Source organism: Lepidochelys kempii, chromosome 11 (genome assembly GCF_965140285.1).
Source record: "Lepidochelys kempii isolate rLepKem1 chromosome 11, rLepKem1.hap1, whole genome shotgun sequence".
Classification (NCBI taxonomy): domain Eukaryota; kingdom Metazoa; phylum Chordata; order Testudines; family Cheloniidae; genus Lepidochelys; species Lepidochelys kempii.
Genome location: NC_136390.1, coordinates 60,743,266 through 60,760,196, shown reverse-complemented (window position 1 = coordinate 60,760,196; position 16,931 = coordinate 60,743,266). Strand labels below are relative to the sequence as shown.

General features: G+C 39.5%; 2 protein-coding genes across 9 annotated transcripts in view; one reads left to right on the top strand and one right to left on the bottom strand.

The window, feature by feature from the left end:
- LOC140895826 (alpha-aspartyl dipeptidase) overlaps window positions 1-16,931 on the top strand; it is a 39,508-nt gene that overhangs the window by 8,811 nt on the left and 13,766 nt on the right. For 2 of the 4 annotated variants that reach the window (XM_078848024.1, XM_073306490.1), the window contains 4 exons: window positions 2,206-2,379; window positions 4,103-4,162; window positions 6,363-6,445; window positions 7,304-7,485. In XM_078848024.1, the coding sequence (XP_078704150.1) occupies window positions 2,206-2,379; window positions 4,103-4,162; window positions 6,363-6,445; window positions 7,304-7,382 (396 nt within the window). In that variant the 3' untranslated portion in view covers window positions 7,383-7,485. Of the gene's footprint in view, window positions 1-2,205; window positions 2,423-4,102; window positions 4,163-6,362; window positions 6,446-7,303; window positions 7,486-16,931 lie in introns of those variants that run through there. The other 2 variants (XR_012154360.2, XM_073306491.2) reach the window with 2 other exon arrangements.
- Window positions 13,665-16,931, bottom strand: part of NBEAL1 (neurobeachin like 1) — a 126,838-nt gene continuing 123,571 nt past the window's right edge. For all 5 annotated transcript variants that reach the window (XM_073306474.2, XM_073306478.2, XM_073306479.2 and 2 more), the window contains one exon: window positions 13,665-15,706. In XM_073306474.2, the coding sequence (XP_073162575.1) occupies window positions 15,605-15,706 (102 nt within the window). In that variant the 3' untranslated portion in view covers window positions 13,665-15,604. The remainder of the gene's footprint in view (window positions 15,707-16,931) is intronic.

The window sequence follows — 16,931 nt, the reverse complement described above, 5'->3', positions numbered from 1 at the left end:
TGCAACACCTTGCTACCCTTGATGTTCAGCCAATCTAGATACTGTGATGCATGTGGATGATGATGATGAGTTAGCTTGGCAGTCTCAACACTAACTCGCTTCAGCTGGCTCATGTGTTGTCTACAAATTGTACAAGAGCATATGGCACATACCATTGCAGAAGATTTTATCCTTATGTGTAATAAATGTTACAAAAGATAAGGTCTGAAGGAGCTGCCAAATTGAAGAGAGGGCTCTTATCAAATACTGCTGACTTGGGTCATATTAATGATATGGCTGAGAGTAATTGAGCAACTGCTTTCAACCTAGCAAATCACGTGGATCAGTCAATTGATCTCTGATGCTGCACAGCTTCTAGTCCATTTGAGGTACACTCAACATCTCTACTGAAGACATGCAGCTAAAATGATACACAAAGAGAGTGCTTGTTCCAGCCACTTCAGGAAGAGGCTACAGATTTAGGGGGTGGTTTACTGCAGTCCACACAGATGGAGCCAAGGTGATGGTGGGTATAAGCAATGATATTATGTTGATCCAAATAGCCTCATCAGAATGACTCCTACACCAAGTTCTTGCTGTTAGGAAAATTCCTGACACCTCACACTAGGTCCTTGTTAGAACAAGGAGCTGTTTTAAAAGGTCTAACATTCTCTGTGCCTTGCATTGGTCTGGTGGCATAAGCTCCCTTGAACTATTCCTTTTTACCTTCAGAGCTACTTCACTTCAGCGTGAAGTTGGTAGCTTGATGTTTTCCTGAATTATTGGCACCCGCCCCTTGCTGGTACTTTTGGTAACCCATCTTGGGTAGCACACTTAGCCCACATTAGCTAACATCTCTAGGCACAAATGAACTCAATTCTTTCCTTCTGAGGTGGAATACAAATATTCTGTCCACGCAGAGCAGAAGTATTGGTAAGAAAACTTGAACGTTGCTCTTCCCAAATGTGAAGAGGAGGGTGGCGTTGTTTCCTCTTGTCTTGGAGTCTGGAGGAACGAAGGAGCCAATTGGGAACCAGCACAAACTCAAAATTGGCATCCAGGGGAAATTGAGACCCAGCTGCTGGCCTGTCTTGTTGACACTTCCAAAGGGAAGGGATAAATCAACACCCCAAACTAAGATGCTGTTGATGTGACAAAGTTGACTGGAACGGTCAGAAACTGAAAGATGTGGCCTTTTGAAAAGACTTTTTTACTGATACTCTAGCCAGGAACTCAGCAGTCTGACTGTCAAAAGGAGAACCAGGCTTTAGTTGGAGAAACCTTGAAGTTCTCAGCAATTTTGTACACCTATCTCTGTGAATTAAAGGCCAGATTTGTAAAGGTATTTAGGTGCCTAACTCCCATGTGAAATCAGTCTGACTGGGAGATTATATATTTTCAAAGAGATGGTCCTAAGGAAAGTAGTGATTTAAAAACCAATAAACAGTAATCACTTACCTCTCCATTCAAACCAGCATGAAATGTTTTTCGAGCAGGGACCTTCAATAGTGAATGTATTTCAAATTCTGTACTTGCATTATAACAATATTAACTTTTCAGAACTTCAGATGGTACAGGTAGAATTGCAGCACTCAGCTCACAGGTTGTTTAAATTGGTGCAACTCCACAGACTTCCCTGGAGCTATGCAGATTTACACCACTGGAGGATCTGGCCCTTACCCGTGTTTAGGGTTAGAAGTCTTGGGGCAAAAAGGTCTTAGCCTCCAAAAGCACCAGCGGCACCAAAAGTTTAGGCTATTTTGAACAGGATGAAAATGAATTCATAAAAATATAATAGGCACACTCTTGCTGTGCTGCCAACAGAAACAACTCCGGGACATGCTTGGTAAATAATCCTGAAACAACATAAGCATAATGTTGTTGAAGAATACGCATGTCTTCCCAACAGAGAGTACTGACAGAACATATCCACTATCATTTCCTACAGAGTTTGATGCTTTAAGGCACAGGATTGAGTTTATCTGGATTCAGTTTCAGCTCTGCCTCAGAGTATGTACCTTTGAGGCAGCTGCTTCACCTCAACTTCCCCTATCCAGCATTAAAGATATTCTAATTGGGGAGTTTGAATTCAATAATTTTTTTGCCTTTTGAAACGGTCTGAGAGAAGGGATGTAAAAAGTAAGGTATCAGTCTCCTCTCTGGGATCAAGAACTGAGTTTCTTGCAGCAATAACAGTTCCTATTGCAGTGCTGCTTTATCTTCCAGGATGGAATTCCATACGTGGGGTCCAGTGCAGGAACGAACGTAGCTACTGTCAGCATCAGCACAACCAATGACATGCCAATCGTGTACCCACCTTCTCTGCTGGCCCTTGGATTGGTTCCTTTTAACATCAACCCCCACTACTTGGATCCAGATGTTAACAGCACTCACATGGGTGTAAGTAAAGTACATCTCCACCAGCTGCAGAGCTAGCTACAGTGTGAGTACAATGGGCATATGCTGCAACTTGTAAAGCTTGCTGCTGTCTGGCAGCGGCCTGCTGGCGCTGTTGGAAATGTAAATGAAGCAAAGGAACCTTTGTTACAGCTCTTGGAAGACTTTCCTTGGGAATGGGACGGTTACCTGGCAACAGTATTACTGAGGTGGAACGAATTCTGATGGCTAATTCAGGCCTTTTGATGACAAATACTGTTATTACTGCTGACATGTACTGCTTAGGTGGGTAAGGGAGAATACTAAAGGGCAAACTTAAAACAACTTGAATAATACCTGCAGCATTAGGTAAAATGCAATATTTCTGGAAACTTTCACCATAGACTAACTTGCTGGTCCGCTGTGACATTCCATCTAGAACATCTTGAGGCTTTACACACATCTACACATTGATTTTGAGACTTTCAGGTCAGGGTGGAGTGAAGGAAATCCCTGGTTTACAGAACATGTAAGGGGTAGGGAAATTATACAACCCACCCCAAGGCACTTAAGCAATAAACCTTAAGTTCTTAGATAAAGTGAGCACAGGTTGTAAATGGAATTTAGAGTGGGAAATATTCCATCAAATATAGAGTCCATATACGTAGACTAAGGTGCAGAGCTGTGAATTTAGGTCTACTCAGTAAGAACCTAGGATAATTTAAATTGTAATAGCTGAACAAACCACCTATATTTTGCAACTAAGAGCACAATTCCTGGGAATTTTGCTCCTATGACACAAAGTACTTCAGCCTTTTTATTTACAAGGATGGTATATGTCCGGAAACAGCAAGTCTCTTGGAGACCATAAAAGATACTCTCCATCTCAGAACCATGGAGGACCCAGACCCAAACTTTTAAAATGTAGGTCTGTTTTAAGATGTGGATGTACAAGTACACTTAAATCAGTTTTGCAGGGAGAAAAAACTGTCTGTGGCTCTCAAGGCAAGGTAACAGTATTTTTTACTGCTCAATTTTCTGCAGAACTTCTAGTGGGAAAATCTGTGTGGGATATAAATGCTTTTCTCTGCCCTGTGTGTCCCTCTGACCTTCTCATAAATCCTTCTGTCCCTTTGTGTCCTTCTGTCCCTTCTTTGCGCTTGCTTATTTCTGTCCCTCAACTCAGGAACTCCAAAGGAACGTGGTTACATGGCAGAGTTCTCTGCCAAGGAAACCTGATTAGGGCTTTAAATGTCATTTCTATTAAGCAGAAATATGTAGCTAGTTCAATGGTGGAAACTTTGTCCCCTTTCTCTGGAGGCTCCTATCTCCTTCATTCAGAAATAACTTCCAGAACTACCTCCAGCAGTATGAGGGAGACCAATATTTAATCAACTAGTTCCTTAACCTTAAAATAAATTGAAGTGGAACCTTAACTTAGATTTTTTTGTTTGCAACATTTTAACAAAGGTTAGTATTTGAGATACAGGGTGAACTCCTGGCCACAGTGAAGTCAGTGGGAATCTTGCCGTTGACTTCAGTATGGCCAATATTACATCCACAAACTTCAAGCAAATGAAGTTTTTCAGTTGGGAATGATACTTGCCGATAGGAGCATAAGGAAACATCATCAAGTTAACATTTCTTGAAGTGCTTTGTGATATTGAGCTAGATGGTTCTAAATTCTAAGTACTCATATAGCAGAAATTACTTAAACCTAAACTCACACTAGATCCTACTATTCCAGGAGACTCGTGCGGAGAGGATTCTTCAGTATCATGAGGAACCAAACACCCCTCCAGTACTGGTGAGTAATACATACCAATCAAACTCTCATCTCCAGAACTCCATCATATGAATGCACCCTCTCCAATCAGGTATTGAATTTTAGATGTTGTCATAAATATAACGGGAACTGTAAACTCCTTTGAAATCCCTCCTGGCCGGGGAAAGCTCCTCTCACCTGTAAAGGGTTAAGAAGCTAAAGGTAACCTCACTGGCACCTGACCAAAATGACCAATGAGGAGACAAGATACTTTCAAAAGCTGGGAGGAGGGAGAGAAACAAAGGGTCTGTGTGTCTGTCTATATGCTGGTTTCTGCCAGGGATAGAGCAGGAATGGAGTCTTAGAACTTTTAGTAAGTAATCTAGGTATGTGTTAGATTATGATTTCTTTAAATGGCTGAGAAAAGAATTGTGCTGAATAGAATAACTATTTCTGTCTCTGTATCTTTTTTGTAACTTAAGGTTTTGCCTAGAGGGGTTCTCTATGTTTTGAATCTAATTACCCTGTAAGGTATCTACCATCCTGATTTTACAGGGGGGATTTCTTTATTTCTATTTACTTCTGTTTCTATTAAAAGCCTTCTTGTAAGAAAACTGAATGCTTTTTCATTGTTCTCAGATCCAAGGGTTTGGGTCTGTGGTCACCTATGCAAATTGGTGAGGCTTTTTATCCAACATTTCCCAGGAAAGGTGTGGGGGTGGTGCAAGTGTTGGGAGGATTGTTCATTGTTCTTAAGATCCAAGGGTCTGGGTCTGTAGTCACCTAGGCAAATTGGTGAGGCTTTTTACCAAACCTTGTCCAGAAAGTGGGGTGCAAGGTTTTGGGAAGTATTTTGGGGGGAAAGACATGTCCAAACAGCTCTTCCCCAGTAACCAGTATTTGTCTGGTGGTGGTAGCGGCCAGTCCAAGGACAACGGGTGGAATATTTTGTACCTTGGGGAAGTTTTGACCTAAGCTGGTAAAGATAAGCTTAGGAGGTTTTTCATGCAGGTCCCCACATCTGTACCCTAGAGTTCAGAGTGGGGGAGGAACCTTGACAGATGTCTTAATCTTTCCCATGTCCTTTCCATTGTACTGTAAGGCTTTTCTATCTGTTTTCTACCATGGAGACTTTTCACTGCTAGCTTCAACCTTGTTCAGGTTGCTCTAATCTGCATCCTGTATATTCAAGGCCTCTCGTTCTATGCAGGAGAGGCCCTGTATGCAGCACTGCCTCCATCTGCAGAGAGTAGAGCAGTGGTGCCCAAACTCTTCCTGTCATGCTCCCCTTTCCAATAATGGAATCTGTCCATGGCCCCCTCCATTACAGCACAGCTGGCTCAGCAGAGGAGCTTAGGCTGAAGGCGGAGTTGTGGGCAGAACAGGGGACAGAGTGGAGCTGCGGCCGGGGGCAAAGCATCTTTATCATTAAACACTTGTCATGACAACACACTGCTGTGTAGGAGGTCAGCATTCAGAGGTTTTCCATCCTAGCCAGCGTGCCCAATCCCTGCTGTCTGAGAAATACCGAGTCGTGGTTACTAACAGACTCCACTGGTTGCTTGTATGGCAATCTTGACAAACTAGACTGTGAGAATGATAGTAGTTAAAGCTAATGAAAGATCCCAGGGAACCATTTTACTTCCCCTTCATGTGTTTTAAAGACACAGTGAACTGATTCTAGAAAGTGAAATCATCTTCCTACCACTGGCTATGACTCACCTACTTGGTCCTAGTGCCTTCATCTCTGAAGTGCCATCCTTATTAGGCACAGGTGATGGAGTCAGCATACAGGCAGTTCTCACATTATTTGGGTAGAGACAACATCTTGGGAATTGCCCATCTGAGCCCATACTCTTCACTGTGAGAACTACTAGGTAAAATAAACACCAGGTTGTCAGATGAGCCAAATGCTTTAAGCGAGCTAAAATAAAACAGCCCTTAAGGTAACTTGTGGTTAGATGGTCAACCAGAGATACTTTGTATTATCGCTGTCTACCTTACTGAGTTAGTGTTCGTGACTGTGCTAAATTTATTAATAAAATACTTGTAAATGCAGAAGAGTTCCTGTACTGTGAGTGTTGCACCTTTGCACATCGAGATTCCCAACTATATAATAATTTGAATAATAGGGGGTCTGATCTTGGGACAAGAACCTGTCAATCCTCAAAGTGATAACTGGGAATTTAACTTGGATCGGAACTCAAGTGACAGCTAGGGGTTTTATTTCTTGTCAATTCAGGGTTTGCGTGAAGGAGCAATGTTACTAGTGGAAGGAGACAAAGCCACCCTGCAAGGAGTAACTGGAGCACGGTTGTTTCTGAGGTATTCAGTTCTGTGTGGCTTTTAATCAAAGTTGTGTTTTTCTTCTATAGCAGAAAGAAGATTGATTGTGGGGTTAAGACATGGGACAGGGACTCTGAGATCTCAGTTCAGTTGGTAGCTCTGTTGGGTCTTCCTGTGTCAACCTACAGTAGGGGAGTCATTTAATTCCTTGTCTCCATTTCCCACTTGTAAAATGGGAATGGTTTGAGGTGGGATAATACTGTAATAAAGGGGAACCACAGATAAAGCAAAAGTTTTGGTTGCATTTGTCCTTTATACTGGCACCTTTGTGGGGTATTACACCTATTCACACTTACTGGGCTACAGCGTGCCCCTTCAGAAAATGAGTTACAGCTGTGTGTACTGGTATGAGTCTTACTAGCTCAGGGCCTGATCCCATAGGGTACATCTCCAGTGCAGCTCATGCTAGCATGCTATAAGTAGCAGTGTACCAGTTCCAGCTTGGGCAGGCTTGAGAGGGCGAGCTGTAATGTTCCCATTGCTACTTATAGCATGCTAGCTTGAGTTGGCCTTCCTCAGGCTGGGAGGCTCACTCCCAGCTACACTGTAGACATCGCAATAGTCACTTATTGGATGGTAATGGGGGCTAGACTGAGTCCTAAAAGCCTAAACCTGTAGTTCTTAGTCGCATGAGGAAAAACTATGGCTTGGAGTAATGGTTGAAGGACTAGGTCATAAGGTTCAATACCTAATAGCAGGTACTCCAAGAGTTCCACATAGCTTCCAAAGTACAAAGATTCAAGGACCCAGCTCAAATAGTAAAAGGAAGCAAAATAGACTGTTCACATTTCTGCTTTGACTGCCAAGTTTATAGCATGGTTCTTATCTTTGTTCCAGAGGTGAGAAACCAACTGAACATGAGCCTGGAACAGATTTCAGTTTCCTCCTGACCGATAGTAACTCCCAGAAGCCCTAACCTTTCCTGCTGTGAAACACCAGATGCTAAAGGAAGACAGTGAAAAGAGGAGCTCCCAGGTCTGGAAAAAGTAAATTTTGTAAATAAAGCAGGATTTAAAGAACCCATTACTCACCATTTTTATTTCTGTAGGAACTGACTAATCTCAAACATTTCCTTGCAGCATTAGGGGAGGATACCCTCCTGAGGCTAATTTATGCAGGTTGAACCTCTCTAGTCCAGCACCCTTAGGACCTGACCGGCACCGAACCAGAGAATTTGCCAAACCACAGGAGGTCAATGCAAAGTGCCAACAGGTCTCCATAGATGTGGGAAGTAGGGGTGCAGGGGGTGCTGCAGTAGCCCCAGGCTGTGAATCAGCTGTTTGCAGTGCTTTGCAAGCGCTGGGAGGGGGAAGAGTTGGTAAGCGCAGGGCCACCAGTGTGCAAGAGGTGCAGAGGGAAGGGGCAGAGGGTGGGAGCTTGGCAATTTTTCCCCATAGGTGCTCCAGCCTTGGAGCACCGATGGAATTGGCGCCTATGTTGGACCACGGATGTTGACAGACCAGGAAGTGCCAGCTTAGAAAGCTTCAACCTGTAGTACCGTTTTAATAGTTGGTGTAGTGAACTGAGGGGTCATGAGAGAAAGCATGTCCCTCTTCTCTGCTTAGCTGCTGAAAGGATTTGCCCTGCAAGGGAATCTGAAATAGGAGCACCAGAAACCTATATCCATCTGAAGATTTTGTGGTTCTCCAGCCTTTCCTGGGAGCACGAAGACTCCCCTATTCACTTGCTTGCTGAAGGGAGCTCTGTTTCTTCTCCCACTAAAGGCAAGGGGAATACTTCCCCCCAAACTTCTTGATGTTAGATTAGGAGTCCAGGTCAGAGCGGTTCATGCTGCCCAGCCTAGATTTCCCCCCTCCAGAGCCTATTATTTATTACCTGTCTTAGTAAAGTGCAACAGACTAGTAATAGTTCCTAAACATTCCAACCCTCGTGGCATAGTTATAAATACCTGGACCACACCATGAAAAAAGCACAGAGAAATCACACATCTGATTATTATTTATTTGCTCCAGCCCCAGCTGTTATATACAAAGCTAATTTAATAATCATTATGTACAAAATAAGTGTGCATTTTAAAAATTTAGATTACAAATTTGCAAATACTAGAAAAAAGTGCAAAATTTTAAAACATCTTCCATCATGCTGTACAGAAACAAATCCAACATTAGCCAATATACACACTTAAAATTATTAAAACTTAGCCATTGGAACATAACACATATTAAAATAAGACAAACAGTATATACGAAACCTTAAAAGCACCCAGAAGGGATGAAGGTATTGCACAGAAGACTAACAGCAAATTCATTATACTGCCAGAAGGCTATTAGTGTTCAATATATCTAGTTTCAACTAACTAAAATTTGAGTTTATTTAAAGGCATTTTTGGCATTAAATCCATTTGTAATCATATAATTGCACAATCATAATTACTAGAATTAAGAGATGGTTAATTGTCACACTATCAATAAGGCTTAGTGTTCTGTTTCCACCAAAAGTTATAGTGATTTAAGCAAATGCCGAGGCACACCTTAGTGAGTCTCATTTTCCACTCTAAAAACTCTTTAAGAAAACTTTGTTTTAAGTAGCAGCACTATCTCCAAGAAATTGCTCAGAGAGGGTGGCTCTTTTCAGACACTGTGGCCCCAACCCTTCACTGAGCAATGCCTGGACTGCTCCTGCAGAGCTCATTACAGGAGCAGAACACGAGGCAAGCTTTCATTACTTGAGTCCCTGAAATTACTTCATTTAAGTTAGGATACTACTGAACACAGCTCATTTGTTAATGACTAAAGAAAATACTCCTACTTAGATGCACATGGGATTTCTGGTTTTAAGGGTTTGTTTCTAGGCAAATGATGGTTTCAGTTTAGGAATAAAAATTCATTATTGGTATTTGAAAATTTTCCTTGTTATATTAAAAACATTGATCTCTGCTACTCCCTCCCCAATTGTAAATTTTATTGGATATTTAATCTCACGCTCTTGCTTGGGTGAGGTCATATTTTAAAACTGGAAACCCTATATCTATCCTCACCCATAGTTTGGAAATACGATTGGAACAGGAGACCCTTCCTGCCCAGCATTTTGGAAGGATGGCTAGAAATAGTGGACAGTAGATTAGACATGAGTTTGCAATATCAGAAAGAGCCAGTAGGATTTCTATACACTAGTCGCAATACCCCACAGAGCATTCAAATTTGAGACCAGAAATGTCTAAGAGTCCAGACAGAAGCAACGCATGAATAGAGCTAGAGGACCTGGGTTCTGAGGAAAGACTGAAATAACTATACATGAACAGTTTGGCAATTAAATATAGTATGTGAAAGGCTCAGGTATCAAAGAAAACACCTCCAGTATTCCAAGGGGATACAGCTCTGTGGGAGATGAAATTGAACAAAGGAAAGTCTAGATTAAATATCAGCAATAATTCCTCAAGCATCAGGTTTATTAGACTGTAGACCTATTTCCAAGAGTAGAAATGAAAACCCTAGCACCTGACACATTTAAAAGTAAGCTACACCAAGCACCCTACATTTAGTGCAAGGAACAATTCTGGACTGTCATCTTGGGATGGACAAAATACACCTTTTAGGTTATCTTGCTTTCTTCGACTCAGTCCCGAGGTCAGTGATGCTAAGGTGCTTTGAAGGAAAGGTGCTTAAGCTCCAACAGAAGGGATCAACCCTATTGTACTAGCTGTACAGTTCCTGCTACCTAGTTTGAATTGCAGTAGCCTGGCAGGGGACCTGCAGGCCTTTGGAAGAGTGGGCTAACAAGGGTTATTAGAAGAGGCAAGGACTACAGAGTGAGACTGGGTTCCTCAGAATGCATGGACTCACCCACTGAACTCCCCACCTGTATTGCCTCCATTTGGTTCAGGTGTGGGCCTCCAAAGAGGCTACATACAGATGGGTAATGGAAAACTCTACCACCAAAACAAGGGAGGAAGTTCACTTTGTAATACTGAATGCAACTCTTGAGATTCAGCAGAAGAAATTATTTTAAAACTACATCTATAAATCATTACAACCTGTCATGGGAACACTTGATTAAGTAGCTTTCTTGTATTTACGTCTCAGACTAGTGGATCTTAATTATTTGTTACATAGCCACCCATGACTACACTTCTACAAAGAATGACAGACTCAATAAAATGGATTAAAAATAGCCCAGTTTGCACCATTACTCCATAGCAGTATTGTGAAGTGTAAATGATCTAAGAATCGCCTCTTCGACAAACTTCTTAACCCTCTTAATACTGAGCTAGTGTAGAACTATTAACATTTCAGCGTATAGTTAGTACATTCTGTTAATCAAATCTGAGATTATAGATTTGTTCAAGATTACTGATTTGTAGAATTTAATTGGATGTTTACAGAATCTATATGCCCAATCCTATGAACAGATGTAGTGCTCACAACTGCGAGTCGTTCCATTGCTGTCATAGTATTAAGCTCAATGAACTGGTTCAGGAAAGCATTCCCCTCCGGGACAACACTTGAGTGCTTTCCAGAATTAGGGCCTTCAGCTGTTCCACAGGATCAGGCCTAACAGTATATTTAATAAAGAGTCTTAGCATTTCCTCCAAATAAAAGACCAGATTTTTAATATACCCCTTCAGAAGAAAAAAATTTAACCTAGTCTCAAACTCTCTACAATACTGTAGTCCATAAACAAACATACTTCAACTAAGTAACCTACAAGATGAAATCTTTTTCTAGTGGATGATATCTTTAAATGTTCTTACTTGAGATTCCATATATAGCTAATGGGTAAGATTTTCATCAGAGCCTAAGGGAGTTAGATGGCCAACACCCACTGAATTCTATTAAGACACAACTATCTTAACCCAGAGTAATGGGAGATAACTCACTGGCTATCCCTTCCTAGATTGGGGGAATTTTTTTTTTTTTTTTTAAAGGGGATGGAATTCTATTGTTTTAATCCTTTGCACTGCAGGAGAACTCTGATTTTTAAGACATTAAAGAGGCTCCTTATCAAAATAGTCAATTCAGTAGGCTACTTAAAAGCCCATATGCCATTTAAATTAAAAAAATCATAATATTTGTAGTTAAAGCAGGTATTGAAAAAATTTGCATAGATGAATATCTAGATTAATCAAAGATCTTACTGGGTGCTTTCTGAATTAAGGCCCCCCCCCCACAAACATTTTAAATAAGAGGAAAAAGATTGTTTAAACAGGGTTTTTTTGTGTGTGTGCTGAGAGTGGGAAGATAGGTGGATGATGGAAAAGATAAAGTTTCAAAGATTGCACAAGATGAGTATGATACACAGAAAATAAAGAATATACTGATGCAATATTACCCACGTACTTTTTTTGCCCTTAACTTGGACAAGGAGCATATAAATCTTTGAATGCTGGCAATTCCCAAATGAACACTTACTATGATATTAGATAATTCTTCACAGTACATAAAAATAAGACAACCAAAAATAATTACCACCACTGAGGCTTGCAACATTAATCGTTAACGTTGATAATCAACAAAAATTTTATTGGAAACAAAATTATTCTAGGTTTCAGAGCAGCAGCTGTATTAGTCTGTATTCGCAAAAAGAAAAGGAGTACTTGTGGCACCTTAGAGACTAACCAATTTATTTGAGCATGAGCTTTCGTGAGCTGTAGCTGTAGCTCACGAAAGCTCATGCTCAAATAAATTGGTTAGTCTCTAAGGTGCCAAAATTATTCTAAGCACTTCCCCAAACTGTAAGTGGAAGTTACGGAATACTGCTAGCTGTTGAATCCAGTTTATAAATTACTAGGAAGAGATGAGTCAATATTCAGCTTTTTTTTAAAAATACATATGTTTACAGTGCTGACTTAACTTTTCTTTTAAGTCCACCTCACAGGTAAGCAATATTTTTTAGTTTCTATAGATATCACTGTGGTCTCCAATGGTTAAACAAAAGACAGAACACCTACAAAAGGGCCTTGAAAAATTCTTAGCGTTACATAGCAACTATGTATTCAGACTAGCCTGATCTGAATTCATAGTCAGAACTGCGTCATGTCACAGCTTTACTTTCTAAAACAAAGTTAAATAAATTGTAGTGTAAAAAGACTAAAGAGAACTTGTATTTTATAACTATTTTTCCTCTATGAGAAGAGCAGAGGGGATGGTATCCAAGAGCACTATTACCTTGAAGAGTCATCAAAAGTAAAAATTTAAATCTTAGAAGAAGTGCAGTGCACTAATTCCGTGTCCACGGCTCTGTGTGGACTGCAAACCAGCCACAACTCAGACAACCACAAAAAACAAACAACTGTATAATTAATTCAAGAAAAATTGAAAGAAAATAAGTTAAAAACAAGTGGAACACCAGCTAAATTCTTCCTTACTTATAGCTCTCACATACAAACTACATCTTTTATTTACAGCTTCCTTTTACAAATTAAGCAAAGTATAGCTTCCAGACAGACATTACTGAGTAGTTAAAAAAATTGACTGCTGCTGGTGCACAAAAAGACAAGTTGAAATGTAAGTAGCACCTTTCATTCTCAAGGGACCAGATGCTAAGCTATGGCCAATCTGCACGAAGTGCAAGTAGTGTGTGAATGTGATTTAACACTCACCTTTGTACTCCCATGATCTTGCTGCTGCTTTGTGAAGGGTTGGTCCCTTAGTGCCAAGACAGAGCATTAGAAGGGCAGCTCTAATTTATACCAGTAGCTAACATTCGTGAGGCTTAACTAATGCTGGTAAAGCACCAAAATTGTTGGATTAAAGTGTTATATATTCAGATTATCATTAATACAAATGCCGGAATCTCTCCAATTTCTAAACCCACATTACATTTTGTGGAGGTTGACCAGTTTCCCTTATTTTCTTACATGGATACAAATGCTAAAATTTTAGCACCAGTTCAAAAATTAAAACTTTTGCATAAAATACCTAATACAAATAAAGATTCTTTCAAAAACTTACAAGTGAACCTCTCTGCACAAATGACAACAGAAAGACTTATGTTCTGGCCAAGCATCACACAGAACATTAGCTTTCTAAATGTCTCCACTTGGATTCTGCTCGTCAAACAGTCTTGCAATTTTAAAAAATTCCAAATATACACATTTAAGATCTTAAATGTACAGTTATAAAACCATCACCCACACTACCCCCAAGCAAATTCATTTGAAAATTCATTATAACCCCTCTTAACTCTCATAAAATCACACGTTCAAAACTGTGATTCTTCTAAACTTCTGTCTCAATAATTCTTCAAAATCTCTTACTTGTGAAATTACAATAGACAAACCTACTTCACATTCACTTAATACTTCCAGAGTATCCTTGGTATTGTTATTGTATCAGTAACCAGTTAATTTCTTTTTTTTTTATGTAGACTTTCTTCCCATGTCCATAACTCATTGCAAAGTGGGGAGGGAGGGAATGAGTGACCAAGAGAAACGGGGTTAAATATCATACTGACAAGTGCCACAGAGAAATCTTTCCATTTCCCCCTAATTTCCAGATGATTTGATCTGTCACAGTGATTAGTGTTCTAGTTATACATAATCTCATCTAATTTGTTCACTGATCAGATATAATTTGAAAGTAATGGTTAAAACAAGCAACACAATACGTTTTAGATTAGTTAGTAATAAGGTCATTAAAATATTCAGTGTATAAAAGCATGATATCGGGTCATTATTTTCTTTATGAAATTAAGAAGGGGAAGCTGATTTAAGAAAAAATGTGCCTTGAAAAGAGGGATAACTACTTCTTTAGATAATCAAGAAATATCGCGCTAAAAGTGCATGAATTTAGATTGCACCGTATGGGGTGCCTCCGGTAGTTCAACTCCTCCCCAGTCCTAGGGGAAATCTGACACTATTTAGAAAAAAGATACAACACATACTCACTTCCATAAGTAATAAAATAAGGAAGAAGAGGGGAGAGGTGTCTGAGAAATATTAACTAAATCAATTCTGTATCTGCATTGGCTACAGAGACATCTTGTTTTCAATTACTACCACTTCCACAAAAGATGTAAAGGAACAATATTTTCCTCTGTTTACATAGAGTCATATTCCCACCTAAAAAAAATAACCCTTTGCCCTGAAGGCAAGGTTTTCCCAGGAGTACTTGAGCTTTTGAGTACTATTTTTGTTGTTTACAGTATACGCAGGGCTGTGATGTCTTCCTCTCCCTCATATGTACCTGGATTTTTCTACTTACTTTTCCGGCAATATGAATATGGCTAAACCAGGTTACTTGTTTGACAAATACAGAGCCAAGAAACAAGATATGCTAAATGTAAATTATGATGCAAAGTTTTTCAGGTCATCTTAATTAGAAATTAGACATTTTGGTTTGCAGTAATTATACTATTAATGAAACAGAACAACTCAATCTTGACAGACATGGAAATGTGATTCTCATTCCCTCTGTATTAATACGAGGCCTTAAAACTTGTAAGGGATTTCTAAATGTGAGTGTTGCTATGCCAAACGACATAAAGAATGTTCTGCAGCAAATATTCACCGTATTCCAATTCCTACGAGGTTATAATTCATTGTTGTTCTTCAGTTAAACAATTTCTGACAATCAAGTACTGCCATTGAGGTGCTCCCTGCAGAACAGTCTAAAAGGGATTTCCTCAGGAGCCACGCAATAGAGGATTATTTATAATCATTTACAGTAGTACACAGCAAGCTGATTGGTCGGAAGAATATATCTGAAGTCATAACTCTCAACTGTCCCAATTTTATCAGTATATCTGCAATTGAAGGAATTTTCAGTATATTATCCTGGAATTACAAAGATGTAAATGAGAATGGGATATTTTCCTTGAATTTGAGTTAATATCTTCCAGGCAAGAGAGGAACATCTAGCATTATTCACCTGTATATGATATCATCTGTGGTTTAACGCACTTACAGGTCTTTTTCTGAAACTACGTTCCAGCACATAATCTAGACAGAGTTCCACTGCTATCAAATCAATGTGATTAGGAAAAAAGTAGTAAAACCAATTGTGGGCTAATTTGCATGTGTGCATATGAAAATTACTGTACCTCTACCATATGTTGGTCTTCAACTGACTGTCAAGGATAAGTCCCTGAAACACTCATCAGAAAGTTGAGAGATATGTTTAGAGTGACCAAAAGACTAAACAAATTTCTGGTATCCATGAGAGAATTCAGAAGCAGCAATCACTTGGAATCTTGAGTGTTATATTCAGTCTCTCCTGAAGAAATCTGGCTGAGCCGTTTGCTTGATCCCCACAGCTTTCGGGAAAGCTGACCTGAGCGCATCTGTTTAAAGTAATCCAGAGAAACAAAAGGAGGGGGAAGGGATAAGGTGGATAAATTAAAAAAGGAACTTCAGACGCTGATTCTGGAGAAGTGCAGACAATACAAGGTACTGCACAAACACAAAATTATACCAACAGAAATTATTTCAAAACAAACAAACAAAAAAGGTAACATTTTGGGATGATTCTTGGATTGGCACAAAAGAACAAAAAGACAAATATTGATCATTATCTTTTCCACTTTTGAACAGTTAAATGGATGCTGTCAGGCAAGTTAGGTCTAATATTTTACCTACTTTAAAATTGTTCTTGCTTTGTGGGAAGTGGGTTCTGGATTCTAAATGGCTATTTTGTTAAAAAGAAAAAATGATTGCCAAGTGGAAATGAACAAAATTAGTAGGAAGAGCATTTTATTTTAAGAGGGAATTACTAGAAATGAAGAGTACTTGACAAGGTCCTGTAAGTGATGGACTATTGCAGGGCAGCGATAGCAAAATGGGAGGAAGAGATGGAGAGGAGTTCTCATGATGCCAAATTTCTAGACTTCCACTGATCCTGGGTGAAGTGTTCAGTGCAAGAATTAAACAAATGTAGTCTACAGTGAATATTCCATAAGTAAAGACAAGTAATAAGTTGTTCAAAGTGACAAGTAACCAAAGGCAATGTTAAATCATGGATCTAGTGAATTTGTATCATATTTGACTATCTGACAATATTCTGTCAGAAACTGTTTCAATTATCTTCATAACTAGCAGACCTGGGATTGACCAGTGGCGATCCTATTCTGGCAATAGACCAGAATATAAAATCCCTTATGGTTAAAGAAAATCATCCTTTAATGGCACAAAGTTCAGGAAAAGTTTCTGATACTCATTTCAGAAACTAAGTTTCTCATCAGAAGTCTGGCACTTTGTAACTATGTATTGAGCAGCTAAACAGAATCCAACAAACCATTAGTGGTGTCAGCTTGAACAGGGAACAATCCTGCAGACTTCTGCAGTGTTCTGAGCAACTATATAGTTTTCTAAACCAGAACACAAATTCATTGTACTCCATCTCTGATTATATTGTCAAATCATAAAGACAAAATGTCAACCTTAGTCTCGACAGCACTTTACTATTATGTTTAATAAAATATGTAGAAAGAACCTCCATCTGTTCTAAGGCTAAATATAGTATCCCCACTGAAGCCCAACTCGTAACAGAGAGTACCTTCTGTAGGAGGA